The sequence below is a fragment of the Phascolarctos cinereus genome, unplaced genomic scaffold (genome assembly GCF_003287225.1).
Source record: "Phascolarctos cinereus isolate Bilbo 61053 unplaced genomic scaffold, phaCin_HiC Scaffold_726;HRSCAF=1367, whole genome shotgun sequence".
NCBI classification, from domain to species: Eukaryota; Metazoa; Chordata; class Mammalia; order Diprotodontia; family Phascolarctidae; genus Phascolarctos; species Phascolarctos cinereus.
This window is the reverse complement of record NW_027556098.1, coordinates 18,115,877-18,131,435: the sequence shown is the minus strand read 5'-3', so window position 1 is coordinate 18,131,435 and position 15,559 is coordinate 18,115,877. Positions and strand designations below refer to the sequence as shown.

At 36.5% G+C, this 15,559-nt stretch overlaps 1 protein-coding gene across 4 annotated transcripts in view; it reads right to left on the bottom strand.

Annotated features, from left to right (window-relative positions):
• Window positions 1–211: 211 nt before the first annotated feature.
• Window positions 212–15,559, bottom strand: part of NLGN4X (neuroligin 4 X-linked) — a 426,216-nt gene continuing 410,868 nt past the window's right edge. For all 4 annotated transcript variants that reach the window (XM_021006227.2, XM_021006232.2, XM_021006233.2 and 1 more), the window contains one exon: window positions 212–3,859. In XM_021006227.2, coding sequence (XP_020861886.1) covers window positions 3,010–3,859 — 850 coding nt within the window. In that variant the 3' untranslated portion in view covers window positions 212–3,009. The remainder of the gene's footprint in view (window positions 3,860–15,559) is intronic.

Sequence of the window (15,559 nt, the reverse complement as noted above, 5' to 3'; positions counted from 1 at the left end):
AATGGCATGAGAAAAGTATACTTGGCAGTGTCTTGAAAGATACATCCGTTACTAATTTAATTAGTATGTTTATAGCCTATGTCACAACATATCCTTTCCCTTTGACAATTCAGAATGCTTTTGAAGGGGTTCAGGAATGGGGAGGGAGAGCAGGGAGGACAACCAGATTGCCTACAAAAAAGGATGGACACATAATTCTTTGCACAAAGCATTAGAAAATACTGTGATATTTTATTATTAAAAATGCTGCTGAAAAGTTTATACATATGTGTCCAGCCATATATATCTTCTATCATTACTTAAGGCAAAAACAAAAAATTGCAAAACGATAACCAAAGAAACCATTAAACCCTGCGTGCCTTTGAAGGTCAAGAATAAAAGCCTGGGAAAGTTTTCTTTTTCCCTTTTTTTTTTTTAACAGATTGCAAGAATAGTTTGTTCTCATAGAATGCTATGAAGATCCTATAACACTTTTCCATGTAGAAATCAGACATCATTTAAGATGTAGTAAATTGACTTTGATCATAATCATTTTTTAAAAGCTAAAATCATTCACTTACAGAAACTCTTTGTTTTACCCAAATGTCACAAGCCTGACACATTACTGTACATATTGCTAGCAGAAGACAATTGGAAGTACTAAACATATACTGTAATTCACATTACAAACATACCCAACTTATTATGATGCCAAGCATCACTGCCTTTGTTTGTTTGACAAAGAGCCTATTTACTTTCTCAGTGGAGGCAATACATAGCTTATGGGTACAACCTACTAAGAGTCAGGTATAATAAATGATGAATCAAGGAAGAAACAGTTCTCTATGGGATCATTACATACAAGTAGGTGCTGTTGCTTCACCATGGGCTAATTCAGGGGCATACCTAATATATGTGTGCCACCTCACTCTCAAATGTAAGTTAGAAAGTTAGGTGAAAGTCATGACTTTGTTATGTTACTACCACATTTTTTTCTATGAATCCTCTTTCTTGAAAAAAAGAGTTCACAGACATTGAGAATTTCTACAGTTATGCTTCAGGGACTGGTTATCCAAAGGACTTCAAGATAAGGGTACAAGGCAGCATATGTGTTAGGTACAGCATGGGGTGGGGAAGTGACAGTGTTATGTCCAACTTAAAATGAAATTGAAGAACTGGTTTCTGGGATTGGGTACATGTTCAAGTGCAGAGCAAGACTCTTCATGTATCTTTGGTTACTATTTCTTGGTGACCCAGTAACTTTCAAAAGACAAAATATAAAGCAACCATCTTTTCCTTCCAGCTTATGACACTTGAAGCATTCCTTAGGAAAATTTTTAAAAAGAAAAAAAATCAAGAAATTAAAAAAGAAAAAGGAAATGATCATCGACTCCTTGAAAGATGACTGCTTTGTCTCCGGCTCTCTGATTCAAAAAAGTCATGGGTTAATTCTTTTCATATGATAATTTGACAGTGAAGCCATCCATACTTTCAAGAAAACTCATGCAAAGCATAGTTGATAATTGTTCCTTTTTTTTTCTTTCTATCATATGCATTGATTGGTGACTGCTATATAAGAAACCTGCAAAAAAAAAATCTTTCAGACAGGCATAAGCTTGATCACATAAATGAAATACAGAAGAAAAAACTTCATCACTGTATTTTGGTAAATAAGAACCTTGCTCTTTAAAAAAGAAAAAAAAATCATTTCTTCCTTCAAACTGCAAATTTCTTCTGATTAGCAAAGCTGAGCAGGTACTTTCTCAGCCAGAGTTCTTCCGCAGCTGCTGGTGAACAGAGAGCTAGATTTACTGAGGGGTGGGGGGTTGGAGGGGATTGGGGGTAGGGAGAAAAAGGCTAACCAAAAGGCAGGCTTTCTTTACTTTTGGCAGGATACTGAACTGGGAAGCAACTCTTCCCAAACATATTCAAATAACCAGAACTACAGAACTGGACTTGTCTTTTTTTTTTTTGTCATTTTGTGTGTGTGTTTCCTTTAACTCAATAAACTTTAAATACTAATTTTTTTCCAGATTTCTGATCCATCTTTGTGTTGCAATTTCATGAAGGCTAATACCCCCAAAATAAATGTTGTCTAAAACAACCATCTCCTAAGAATGCTTTAACATGCATTTGTGCAACCTGTAAGGGGAAATGTGCAGGTCACACAGACAATCTTTATTTTCTGTATGACGCCATGTCCTCCTACAAATGAAACATGTTAGAAAATCCCATGTCTTTGTTTACCACAAGTAATAAAGAAGAAAGGTCCCCTCTTGTTCTGGAGGAAACAGGGTTGATATGACTAATGTATATATACATATAGATCACAACTGAAAGCACAATCTTTCTAAAAGCTCTTTCAAACTGAAAACATCAATAAAAGCTTTTTTGTTGTTGTTTTGTGTGTTTAAACTCACATCCATGTACATTTTTTACAAAGTTTCTTAAATATAGTTCAAGCTGGCAAATCATCTCTTTGCACAGAACTATACGAATACAACTGCATAGTCAGTCCTCTTATTTTTATAATAAAATTCTATTTTTCCTTCCTCCTGGATTACAGCTTCATACAATGAGTAAAAGCCTGTGATACTGTCCTCACTTAAGAAGGGCCATTCATGGCATGGCACATAAAGAATTTTTTTTCAATTTTATTTTAAAAAAATGGTTAAGAGTCACTTGGCTGTGTTCCAGAAGATTCAGCTTCTATTTCTTACAATGAAAACATCCAGGTCTTTGAAGCGGGCTATTCTTCTGTCCTATACACATTAAACTTTCACTGAAGTGGTTGGGATCTTAAAGCAGTATTATAACAGCAATGTACACGTTTTCACATTTCACAGGGTTTGAAGTTGATCTTTTTAATATTGGAAAGTTCCTTTGAAAAGGGTCAGTAAGAAAATAATGACTGCCCTTTCTCCTTTTATCTGAAGTCTGCTTGATGAAAAACATTCCTTTTTTTTTTCTTTTTCTTTCTTCGATGTTGCTGAGGGAAGGAGAGTAAAGGAGGGGAAGGTAATGGCAGAGCTATACCCTAGTAGTTGAATGTCCATGGGGTAAATTAGTACTGTTTTGTCCTCCACTGAAGGTGTTGAAAGTATGCAAAGGCTGCATTCCTGTTAATGTGTTGGGAATCATGGTTATGGTATTGGGTGTCATTAGCGGAATGTCATCTGGGGATCTTCTCAGAGTGAGGGTATAGTCAGGTGGGCAGGTTAGTCTCAGGGTATCATGTGCCTGTAAAGACTCACACTCATGATCATGCTCCAACTGCTTCATCTGCAAAGACATGATTTCTTCATTTTGTATATGAGCAATATCATTTGTTGTATTTCTTTGAGGACTGGGACGCCTATGTGTTTCATGACGTCTTTTGTCCTTTTTGTAGTACAATGCGGCAAAAGCCAAAATATTGAGGAATAATAAGGATGCTCCCACTGCAATAGTGACACTTAACTCTGTGGAATAATCACGTTTTGTTTCAATCAGAACAGTTGTATCCTCTGGATTTGTTTTATGAGGGTCCTTTGAATGTTTAGGATTATTGGCAGGTGTGATGGCTGGACGTTTGGTAGTTGGCCAGATTTTTGCAGGAGAACGTCGAGTGCCATAAGGAAATGATGTCATGTCTGGAGGAGGGACTTTTGTTGTTGTGGAAACATATTGAAAAATCTCATTCAGGTTGTGCAAATGAGGTACAAGTTCCAACCAGAAAGCGACTTTGGTTGCTCGATAGTGATCCCTTACCCGAGGTTTCAGACCGATGTGTAGATACAGCTGGTCTTTGGGGTTATACTTGGACCAGGCGACTTCTTCAAAACGATTGGGCTTTGTGTGTATAAACTTGGTATCTTGTGGAACTGGCTGATTTGGATCACTGTTGAAAGAAATGCAAAGAAAAAGAATTGAGTCTAAATAAAAGTGCAAACTGTCATCTTAGATGTAGTGGTATTCACCAAGAAACAATCCTTAAAGGACTACACCAAAAGGCTATTTGAGTTATAATCTAGCATATCATCTTTCCTTTAATACTTGTTCTTTTACCCTCATTGACAAGGTAAAGCCTTACCAAATATTGATGTTTAGTGACAGTCATAGGATGTTTTATACTGTCTTCTGAAACAAGTTCTTGACTGAAACAGGACAAAATAATGCAATAACTTCATTTTCTCCCTCCAGAGATGACAGAGGGAAAAAATGTTATTAGAACGTCATATGGCAACTTTCTATAATATAAATTTGTATAAATTTAAAGTTGGTTGAGATTTTATTACAAGTATTTTTTCTTTACCTCTTGGGTTGATTTATAAGGAAAATACAGCATAATTAAAACCTCAGCTATCTTAAAATTATGAATTAAAAATACAAACTCTTAATAAGAGCTATCCTAATTACCAAATACAAACAACCTGTCAAAAAGCAAGTTTTATTCACTTGACTCTGCAGGCCTTTAGCATACATGGTAGTTGAGGAGCAGAAGTTCATTAGAAGAAACTATAACATATTAGAATGTGGTGATGTCCCTAGAAAACCTTTGAAGGACTGATATCAGTTATGATCAAAAATAATTCATTATTGGAAAGATGTGTTATATTAGTAGGATAGAAAATTTTATTTGATGCAATTAATTTTTCCCCCAGAATAAGGAAGAAAAAAGGTCAGTTATTGATAGTTATAAAGTTTGGATATACAGAGGAACTGTGGAGTCCATCCCATTAAAACAAAGCACAGACACAATATCTATGACTAAAATTCACAGCTAATCACCCACTTCATTTTGTCAGAGACTTTATCTCATTCAACACCAAATCTTTAAATGGTGTAACAAAGTGAGTTTTGAATTTTCTCTCCTCCCTAGTTCTCCTTTTGAGTGTTAAGGTATTAAAAGGCCCTGAAATGCTGCAAATAGGCAGCTGAGGGAAACAGAAGAAGTAAAAGGCTTAGATAATTCAAAGGTTGGATTAATATCCCCTGAATTCTTAGCAATAGACTGAAGGAAGACCCACACAGATTTTGCATCACTTCATAGAGCAGATATATTTCAGCAAAGCCCACTTTAAAACATATATTTTTGCCATTGACTTCCATTATAAAGTCAGTAATCCACTCCTAGAAAATGAAAATCGGTGTGGATAAAGGAATGGAGGCAGTAGTAGATAAAGATGCTGGACTTAGAGTGAAGGCAAAGGCCTGTCTTCAAGTTCTTCCTCCAACATTTGTAAGCAATATACCCTTGGGCAAACTGCTTTAACTATGAGCCTCTGTGTCTTGCTTAGTAAAATTGATATAATTATATCTGTCACAAGTCCCTCACAAGGTTATTGCAAGGCCCAGGTTTACTGCAAATGAAAGAATGTATGTGAATCATTTTGTAAGCCCTAAAACACTATGTCTATTATTATCATAGAAAGTAAAGTGTCCCAACAGTCCAAGTGGAAAACTTTCAGTAAGGAAGACGTTATAATTGTCAGTCAGCCAACAGAGAAAACCATTTCCTGTCCTCAAGAAGCTCACATTCTAATAGGGGAAATAGCATGTAAATAATTTTATACATACAAGATAGATAGATACGATACAGGCATATAAGTGTATCAATATGCATGTATCTATCTATATATTTATAATTGCCTCATGTATCTATTTAATCAATTTCCATGTAATTTATTTTTTTCCTTCCTTCCTTCCTTCCTTCCTTCCTTCCTTCCTTCCAGGCACCCAGGTTCTCAACTTTGGTGTCATACTTGAACCTCCACTCCATACATCCAATCAGTTGTCAAACCTTATTGTTTCCATGTTTATAACATTTCTCATTTATAACACTTTCTTTTCACTCACACGGTCTACATTCTAATTCATGTCCTCTGCCTGAATTACTTGCAATAATTTCCTAATAGGTTTCCCCACCTCAGGTGTCTCTCCTCTCCAATCATCTTCTATATTATCACCACTGAACCATGTCAATCACTTTTTCAGTCAATTCTGGTAGTTCCCTATTCCCATGAGAATCAACTAAAAGCTTCATTTAAAAATGGCTTCTGCAATTCCAGTCTACACAGTACTACATTTTAAGCACTCTCTATTCAGCCATACTGTCCTACTTTCAGTTCCTCAGAAAAAGCACCTTCCTTCTCATGCCTTTGCCTGGCCTGTCTCCCATGCCTGAAATGCTTTCCTTTCTCACCTTCACCCCTTGGAACCCTTGGTTTTCTTCAAGACTCAGTTCAAGTACCACATTTTGTGGGATAAGTTTCCAGGTCTTCTTCCTATTCCCCACCCCACCAAGCTGTTACTGCTTTCACCTTCTGAGGCTACCATGTATATACTTTAAATTTATCTTGTATATACTTATATATACATATTGTCTCCTCCATTAAAATGCAAGCTCTGAGGAGAGGGACTGTCTTTCTTTTGTCTTTCTGTCTCTCTCATGCAGCACTGCATAACACATAGTAAGGGCTTAATAAACACTTGATTGATTTATTAATGTTATCATTAACATGAGCCTACTAGAAAACACACACATATACACAATATGTTGTGAATTATTCTACGGTATAGTAGAAAAATAAAGTTGGAGTCAAAAGAGACTTGGGTCCACATCTCACTCTTAATATTTGTTAGCTGTGTGAGCTGGGCAAGTCATTTAACTTTTCAGAGACTGAATTTCTCAATTCTGAACCAATGAAAATGAAACCTGTGAGGGATTTTGTGAGGATAATTCTCTGTAGACTTTAAAATATGAGTTATTATTATTAATATTATTTGTACATAGATACATATAGATTATATGGTACTATGTTTGAGGTTAGTGTTTGTCTTTACAGATTATTGTTTATGATACTGTTTGAGATTACTGTAGGAATGGCCCTTTAAAAATATAGCTATATCCATGTTTAGTGTAAGGAATTCTAAAGAAATTCAGTATATAATTAAAAAAAGTAAAGTATTTATTTTGTTTTCAAAGAATAGAGCAGAAGATTTGAAAAATCCTGATAAGCAAGCTTTGGACTGATACAATCTATCTATTAAAGTCCTTCAAGACATACCAGTAGACTTCTTAAATCAAGATAAACTCATAAAGATTATGAAAGCCCAAGTCATTTTCCTTTCTCAAACACTCAAAAGACTCTATCATCTCTAGTGAAATAGAAACATTATATTCCTTAACATTTTTTTCTTAAGCATCAATGTTTCTTAATTCACATAAACTATATATATGCATATATATATGTATATATATATGCATATATATATATATATCATTCTGATCAGAAGAAAAGCCACATTTATTCTCCATAATAAAAGTTTAATCTTCTTAATCCTATTGCTTTTCTGTATACACTCACATTTGCATCTGCCATATTTTACTTTAACAAAATGCCAATGAGAGATTCACAGATAAATCCAAGGACTCTGCCTTTTATTGGTTGTCTGGAAGTAGTAATACAATTACATTCAAATTAAATAAACTCTTCAGCTATTCTGTTCTAGATGGTAAAAGGTCTGCTTTTGATTTTAAGGTTAAATGACAGTCATCTATAACAATAAACTGTTAAGAAATCAAAGCATTCAATGACATCCCCTTACCACTAGGTGGCAAAACAGAGATATTTGGTAGACACAGCCCTCACTAGTGGCAGACACAGCTGTTCTGGGAAGTAAGAAACTCTGGTCACATCCCTCCCTCTCCACACAAATCAGGATGTAACTGTCAGGTTAATGCTAGTCCCTGCCTTGTTAACCAAACTGTCTCTAGCTGAATAATAGATACGGAAGTTAATGAGGTGCTGTTATTAGGTCTAAGAACCAAATTTGAATTTGAAATAAGATAATTTACATGACACCCACAATATTTAAATAAAATCAATGCAATCACACACACACACACACACACACACACACACACACACACACACACAACTACTATTGGATTTAGAAGTCTTTCCTGATGATTCTACTCTACAATTATCTGCCGTCTCTAAATTGTGACATAATTTAAGGTTTGTACCATACAATCTGGCACTGGAGTGCTGCTTGTGTTAATTTATATATGTGTGTTAGGGAACATAATGTTGCCCAAACTAGATAATAGATATTTTAGAAAAGGTATTCCTTTTAAACTCTTGTGCAGGGTGCAAAAGTAACTACTTGAAAAATGTATGTTATTTGACTTTTAATAAAGAATATGAAAAGTAAGAAACAAGAAAACCTACTTAAGTATATCAGTTTTAGATAAATTATGACAGAGCTTTGGCAATTTTACAAGTCTATAATAATTGCATAGGAATTGTTAACTTACACAGAGAGACAAGCTAATACATGAGCACAGACCTTGGCTGACCGTGTAGTGGAACAGATTTTAGATCTGTTGTGGGGAAAGTAAAACTGCTTTCTTAGAGAAAGCCTATGACTTAGTTTTGGTATTACAAAGGTCTTATTAATTAGGTTTTCATGATTTTAATAAGAATTTGTGTGTGATTCTTATGTCCCTAAGACTAGGCACACCTGCTTTATTTTTCCTCAATGGAATTACATGTGAATCCAATTAACTTGGGTTCGTAGCTGCCTGAAATGATATCTGATGGCTCATCAAGCTGGACAAGCAAGGCAAAAAGGTGGATCATGTAGTCCTACAATAATGTGTGATATTGCCAAACTCAAAAAAACTCTGCCCTTGGATTATATATAAAGGCAAATGTATATGTATGTTTATATGTGTATGTACAAGTATCTATGTGTATACACATACAGCTGGTGAGCACATGTGTGTTTAATTTACATATAGTTATCTACAATTACATAGCTTGATTCAAAAGTTTAGCTATATCCTTCCTCTGACATAGATGCTTCCTTGTGAACTTAGCTAGTAAATGGCCTCTCTGATACTACAAAGGACATTGGCTGATTTCTGGTAGGCCAATGTGTGCCTTACTCAGCAGACATATCCTGACGCCAGATCTGCCAGCATAGGGCAGCCTGCTGGGCTGAAGCCAGCAGGGTATTCTTCCCTGTAATCCAGCTCCCCATTCCCACTGTCAATAGCAAACCCAAGCTTGGGCCCATTTCAGGAGGAATAAGATAGGGCATGACATTTATGCTTCACTTTATAATAAAAAAAAGGAGAACTTTTAGATCACATATAAATTAAACTAGCTACAGATATCGGTTACTATTCTTCATTAATTTAACTCATAATTTTCATCAGAGAGTTATGTCACTGATGAGGTATCTACATGTGGACAAACCACAGATGGTACACTATGGCAGCCACCATTTTGCCCTGAGAACATTTTAGCAGTATAAATCTGATTAAATATACTAGTAAAAATCCTCTAGTTAACAGACTTTCAGGATTGATGTCTATTCTAAAACCTGGCTGACCAACTTCTTAGCATTTGGCGGGTCTCACAACTATGGGTGTGGGACAGGCTCCTTCTCTTGTGATTATTACTATAACTTGATCTCAAATGTTGTGTTTGTGTCATCAGAGCCCTGTGGTCCATCACTATGGTTTCTCTCAAATACATGTTGTTGTTCAAGAGTTAATGGTGACCATAACTGTAGCACGTACGGATCACTGTAACACTGTAACACAAAAAGATCAATACGAACCCTGCTGAGAATGATGGCTGACATGCTACAGACTCTGCCAATATTCCAATAAACTTATGTTGCTAGCTTTTATCATGGACTTGCAGCTTTTCCAAGTGTATGGCACCATCCTGATAATTGTAGGCACACTGTCCAAACGGATTACTTCCTCCACCCAGGTGTTCCTCCATCCCTGCTCTACCACTGAATCCAGGGGTATTCAAAGGCTCAAATGAGATAATGGATACAAAACACTTTGCAAATCTTAAAGTGCCATATAAATGTCAGTTGTTGTTATTATTATTATTATTAACCTCTAGTCACCAGACTTCCAGTCTGGTATTAACTTCATCCCCTTAGTCTTCTGCACTCTTGCTGAGCTCAAGAAATATTTATAGGGGATGTGATGGTAAATGTTTAACAATGAGGCCAGAGGAAAATGTACACATGTGCCATATTAAATTTAATTTGCATTATTAAGTCCAGACAATCAACAAAACAATAAATCAAGCCCTGATTTTTAGTGCTCTGATGTGTAAATGCTCACATGGAAAATGTAACCATGAGCAAGCCAGTTAGAGCTGGCTCCAGCACACCCTTGACTGAATCATTCCCTGTCAATGTTCAAACTACACATCATTCCTGAAGAAGAGCTTCAGATTAAATCATCTCCCTGTTCACAGCACATCTGAGTAGGGCATCTACTTTGTTTTTACCAATCCTACTCAACTCCTTTTGGGTAAAAGGTAGTTAGTCAGAGTGAGAAAACAAAAGAGTGAAAGAGTACTCCTCAGGCTATATACTGATCACCAAAACAAATAGTCTACAAATAAATCTACAAAAAAATTTTGGCATGTCAATTCCATCTATTCATTGAAACAAATCACTTCATTCAAAGCAAACAATAGTTTCAAATCCTCCACTAGCTTCCTCTTGTCCAGAGGTTAAAATACAAACTCTTTAACAAAAGGCCCTCTAAAATTTGGCTCTTCCTGATCTTTACAATTTAATTTTAAATCATTTCCCTTGGATAGCCCAAGGACGATAAAACCGAACTCCAAGCTATTCCTTGATATTGCCTTGTCATCTATAATAGTTATTTCTTCTGCCTTGAATCCCTCTCATATTTATTCTTTAAAATCCTTTTGAAAGGCTTCATGGTTTAATACAAGTGCTCCTACCTGCTTGAAATTTCCCTAACATCTGAAGCAGAAAATGTTCTCATCTCCATCAATTTTTCTCAGAATGGTTTGTCTAGGCCAAATACAATGTACCACAGTACCTAGTGCCTAGAACACAGTCACAGCGACAGGGCCTGAACCTGTGATTTTATTGGTACAGGGAACTCTTTTTTTTTTTTTGGTTAGGCAATGGGGTTAAGTGACTTGCCCAGGGTCACACAGCTAGTAAGTGTTATGTGTCTGAGTCTGGATTTGAACTCAGGTCCTCCTGACTCCAGGGCTGGTGCTTTATCCACTGCGCCACTTAGCTGCCCCACCCCCCCAAGGGAACTCTTTAGAGAGGAGACTGCCTCTACCAGTTCTGGGCAGCACCTTTTCTACAACTTGGAACAAGTTAGAGAACTGCCCAGAGCACTGGGAAGCTGTGACTTGCTGAGGGTCACAGAGCCAGTATGTGTCAAAGGTGGACTATAAAACAGATATTCTTCAAACCTGATAGGGAAAAGAGAGGAAGTGAGGGGAAAGGAATTAGCATTTATAAAGCACCTGCTATGTGCCAGGCACTGTGCTACATATATCACATATATTATCTCATTTGATTCATGGCACATGGTAGCTAGAAAGTACTTAATAATTGCTTTTAGATCGATTTCTTCTTTGCTCCATCACCCTGTACTTACACTTTTCTGTGGAATGAATTATATTTGCCAATATTGGTTTATTATTCTTTCATCTTTGTACCAGTAGGCACTTAAATATCTGTTGAGTTGAATACCTATTGAATGGTTTCCACCTACAACCTTCCCTCCTTCTGATGCCATCTCCCATTGTCATATTCTAGTATATTACAGAAATTGGAAACTATGCAGACTGACTTGCAAGACGTATTGCAAATGTCAGCAATTCTCTACAAATAAGGTTCTGATTAACATTATACAACAATAAAATTTCTCCAGAAACAGGGCCAGGTCTGGATAGCTATGCAGAATCTCTACAGAGTTAGCCCACCCCCAAAATTGGCTAACTTGGCTGTAGGACCATTCTGATTATGCAAATAGTCATTTACATGGCCTACATGTATTCACCACAATCTGGCTATACCCAACATCCCACAGATATCTATTATAAGGTGATGGTATTGAATTTATATACACCAAACCTAGTACTTTACCTTATTAAAACAGAACAGCAGAAAAAGTATAAAACAGATCCTAAGACACTCAGAGGGATCTGGAGTTCCTTAAGAAACTGGTTGAGTGGGAGGGTTGAGGCAATTAGGAGGCTTAGTGGATATGGGAACTGGACCTGTGGTCAGGAAGACTTGAATTTAAAGCGGGCCTTAGACACTTACCAGCTGCATGACCCTGAGTAAGTCACTTAACTTTTGTCTGCCTCAGTTTTCTCAACTGTAAAGCAGCATTAATAAGAGTACCTACATCACAGGGTTGTTGTAAGGGGTGAAATGAGGTATTTGCAAATGTTTAGCACAATGCTAAGCACAACACTTAATAAGTGTTTATTCCTCTCCCTTCTCCACCACTCTCAAATGAAAGCACTTGAAAGCCCACACACCAATCAATCAATTGATAAATCAGTACATACTTATTAAGGACCAAACATCTGCTAGATGAACGAGGATACAAAAGATAAAAAGAAGCTGGCCTTGGTCCTCAAGGAGCTTCCTTTCTGTTGAGTGAGACAGCATATACACAAAAAGGTACATATATATATGTATGCGTGTATATATTATATATGTGTGTGTGTATAAGTATCTATATATAACATATATGCACACATACACACACACACACACACACACACCCCACACATATATAAGATATTAGCATAAAGCTGAGAGTTGGATTCCTGAGAGTGGTTAAGAAAAAGAAGAGAAGGCTTAGGGCTCAGAATTGAGAAAGATTCATCTTAAAGCACTGGAAAGAAAAGTGACAGAGAAGACTTGGTGAGAGATGTAAAATGAGAACCAGGAGGTGACAAAAATATTAGCCAAGAACAATGTGTCAAGCAAGAATTCAAATGAAGAAGAGAAGTCTTGAAAATGAAAATTGAAAAAATGCTATTGTTTGGTTGATATAAAGCTCATAAGAAACCTTCAGCAATTTCTATAGAATTTTGGAGACAGAAGCCATATTACAAGTTATGAGTTGGAGTAATGAGTGGGTACTGAGTAACAAAGGCTCCTGGTGCATTCTGCAAGAATTTTGGTGAAGAAATAGAAGAAACGAGCTTGAGATGATAGGTAGGTCAAGGAACGGAACTGTGGTATCCTAAACATGTTGTTAGGCAAATGTGAAATGGCTAGAGGTCAAACTGATGGGTGAAAGGGAAGGGATGATTTCTGGTGCTAGGTACTGGTGGACACAGGTATATATGCGATTAAGAGCATCACTAGAACTAGTAGCTTTGGTTAAGATGTCAAAATAACTTTTTAGTCTTCACTACATCCACTGCTCAAACATCATCATTGAGTATTGCCTCCAGAAAAAAGCCCAGCAGTCAAGTATTTGAGATTCTTCATCTGTAACCAACCTGCCTTTCCAGGCTATCTTCATGTTGATCCCCGTTTACATTCCATTACATTTCAACCAAACTAATCTACTAAGTTGATCCATGAACTCAGAATGCTATTTCTTACCTCTGAGTACTCATTCACGTTATTCCTAATGTCTAGAGTACACTCCTTGCTCATCTCTGTTTTTCAGAATCCTTCCATTTATTAGAGGTTCAGCTCATCTGCTCTGTGTGAAGCCTTCCCAGATGAAAAGGACTTCTCCCTCAGATTTCCTTGTCACATTTAGATATTTTTTTCTGGTGGGAGGGGGAGTTACTCATCTTGTATTACACCAAAGCAGGTACGTGTGTTACGCCCTCTTCCCCATCTCTACTTTCCCCAAATAGAATGCAACCTTATGGAGGACCATGTCACCATGGCATTTTTATTTCAATATTCTCAGAACTTAGTATACTTCCTTACACAGAAGGTGCTTAAGAAATGACTGCTGAATGAAGATGAGGGAATGAGTTTTCCTAAGACTGATAGAATAAAGGTACTGTCAAATTTCGAGTACTTGAAGGCATGGGCTTTAGAAAGTACATATCAGATATTTTTGATGAAGGTAAAATAGGAGTTGAGATCATCTACCCTAAGAATGGGTACAGAGCTCCTGTTTCAAGTAGATTTGGGATGTTAAGGAAAGAAAAAAAATGGAGTGAAATAGCCGTCTGCTGTAATTAGGCAAAACTGCCTAGTAAACAGGCAGCATAACTTGATTTCAGAGACTTGGCTCCTGTAGCTGGTTCCTTTCAATTTTACATAGCAGAGCAAAGAAAAGTAAAAGAGAGTGCAATTATCTGAGAAACTTTAGCCAAAGCAGATTATTTGTTCGCTGTAATGATGCAATAATGAAACCTTTTTTTCTTCTATCTTTGTTATAGATAAATCCACACATTTGGGTGTATACAGATTTGAAGCATTTTTACATTTACTAACTTGGCATGGACATTTTGAAGAATATTATCTATGGCTTGAGAAATAATGTTTAAAAGTTCTGTGAGAATTTTGGATTACACATTTAATTCAACAAATATTTATAAAGTAAGAACGTGGAGATAATCAACAGAGGGAACGCTTTTCTTCTGTTGATTATGTCCAGTTTACCCTGTATACATCTTCTGTCTACCCAGCTGTTAACATGTTGTCTCTTCATTGGACTATAAACAGTTTGAAGGTAGGGGTTTGTTTTTGTTTTTTTAGCCTTTCTTTGTATTGTAGCACTTAGCAATGTGCTTCATAGTATACACTTGATAAATGCGTGTTGACTGGTTGACATGAATAAGGAACAATTCTGGGTTCTGGCAGGAGGCAGAGAGCATGAGATTAGAATAATATAGGCACTCAATTCAAGGAGCTTGTATTTTGCTGGGGTGGAGACAGAGATGACAGCTTATGCATAAACAAGCATAATGCAAGGTAGAATATGATAAAGACAAAGGAGAGATCCAACAAAAGTAGTTTTAGAAAATTTGAGGAGGAAGGGACACTTACACCTGAGCGGATCATAGAGAAATAAGAATATGAGCCAAACCTTAAACAAAAAGAAAAAAAACCCTACACAATACAGAGGTGAGGAGGCACCACATTCTATGTGGATGCAGAAGAAAAAAAAGATAATGTGTTGAATTTGGGATAGAGTTGTTAGTCCAATGTAGAAACTAAAAAAGAATGTCTGGGGGTGAAGAGAGATAATATAAAATATGACTGGAAAGGTAAGTTGGGGGCCAGACTATGGAAGGCCTTATATATTGACCTAAGGAATTTTTATTTGATCACTAGAGCAAAATTATAGATTTTTGAGTGGGGGGGTGATATCAACCCATCCATTAATAAGATTATTTTGAACACATTTTATAGAACAGATTGTAGAGAGGAGAAACTGGAGGCAGGGAGACCAATGAGAAGAATATTCAAGTAGTCAAGCAAAGCAGTACTAAACATATGAATTAAGGTACTGAATATTAATAGAAGAAAAAATCATTTTAAGAGATACTGCCCTATGTAGGGAGAATCAACCAGACTTGGCAACCAACTGGATGTAGGGAATGAGGAAGAAAAGTAAAAAATAACTTGCAAACTTTGATGATGGCTCTGTCAACAGAAAGTAAGAGGTATGGTAGAAGGACAGGTTCAGAGAAGAAGATAGTAAGCTCAATTTTATATTTGTTGAGTTTGAGATGCTGGCAGCACCTTCAGTTCAGAAAAAAATATATATTTGAAAACCTGAGTG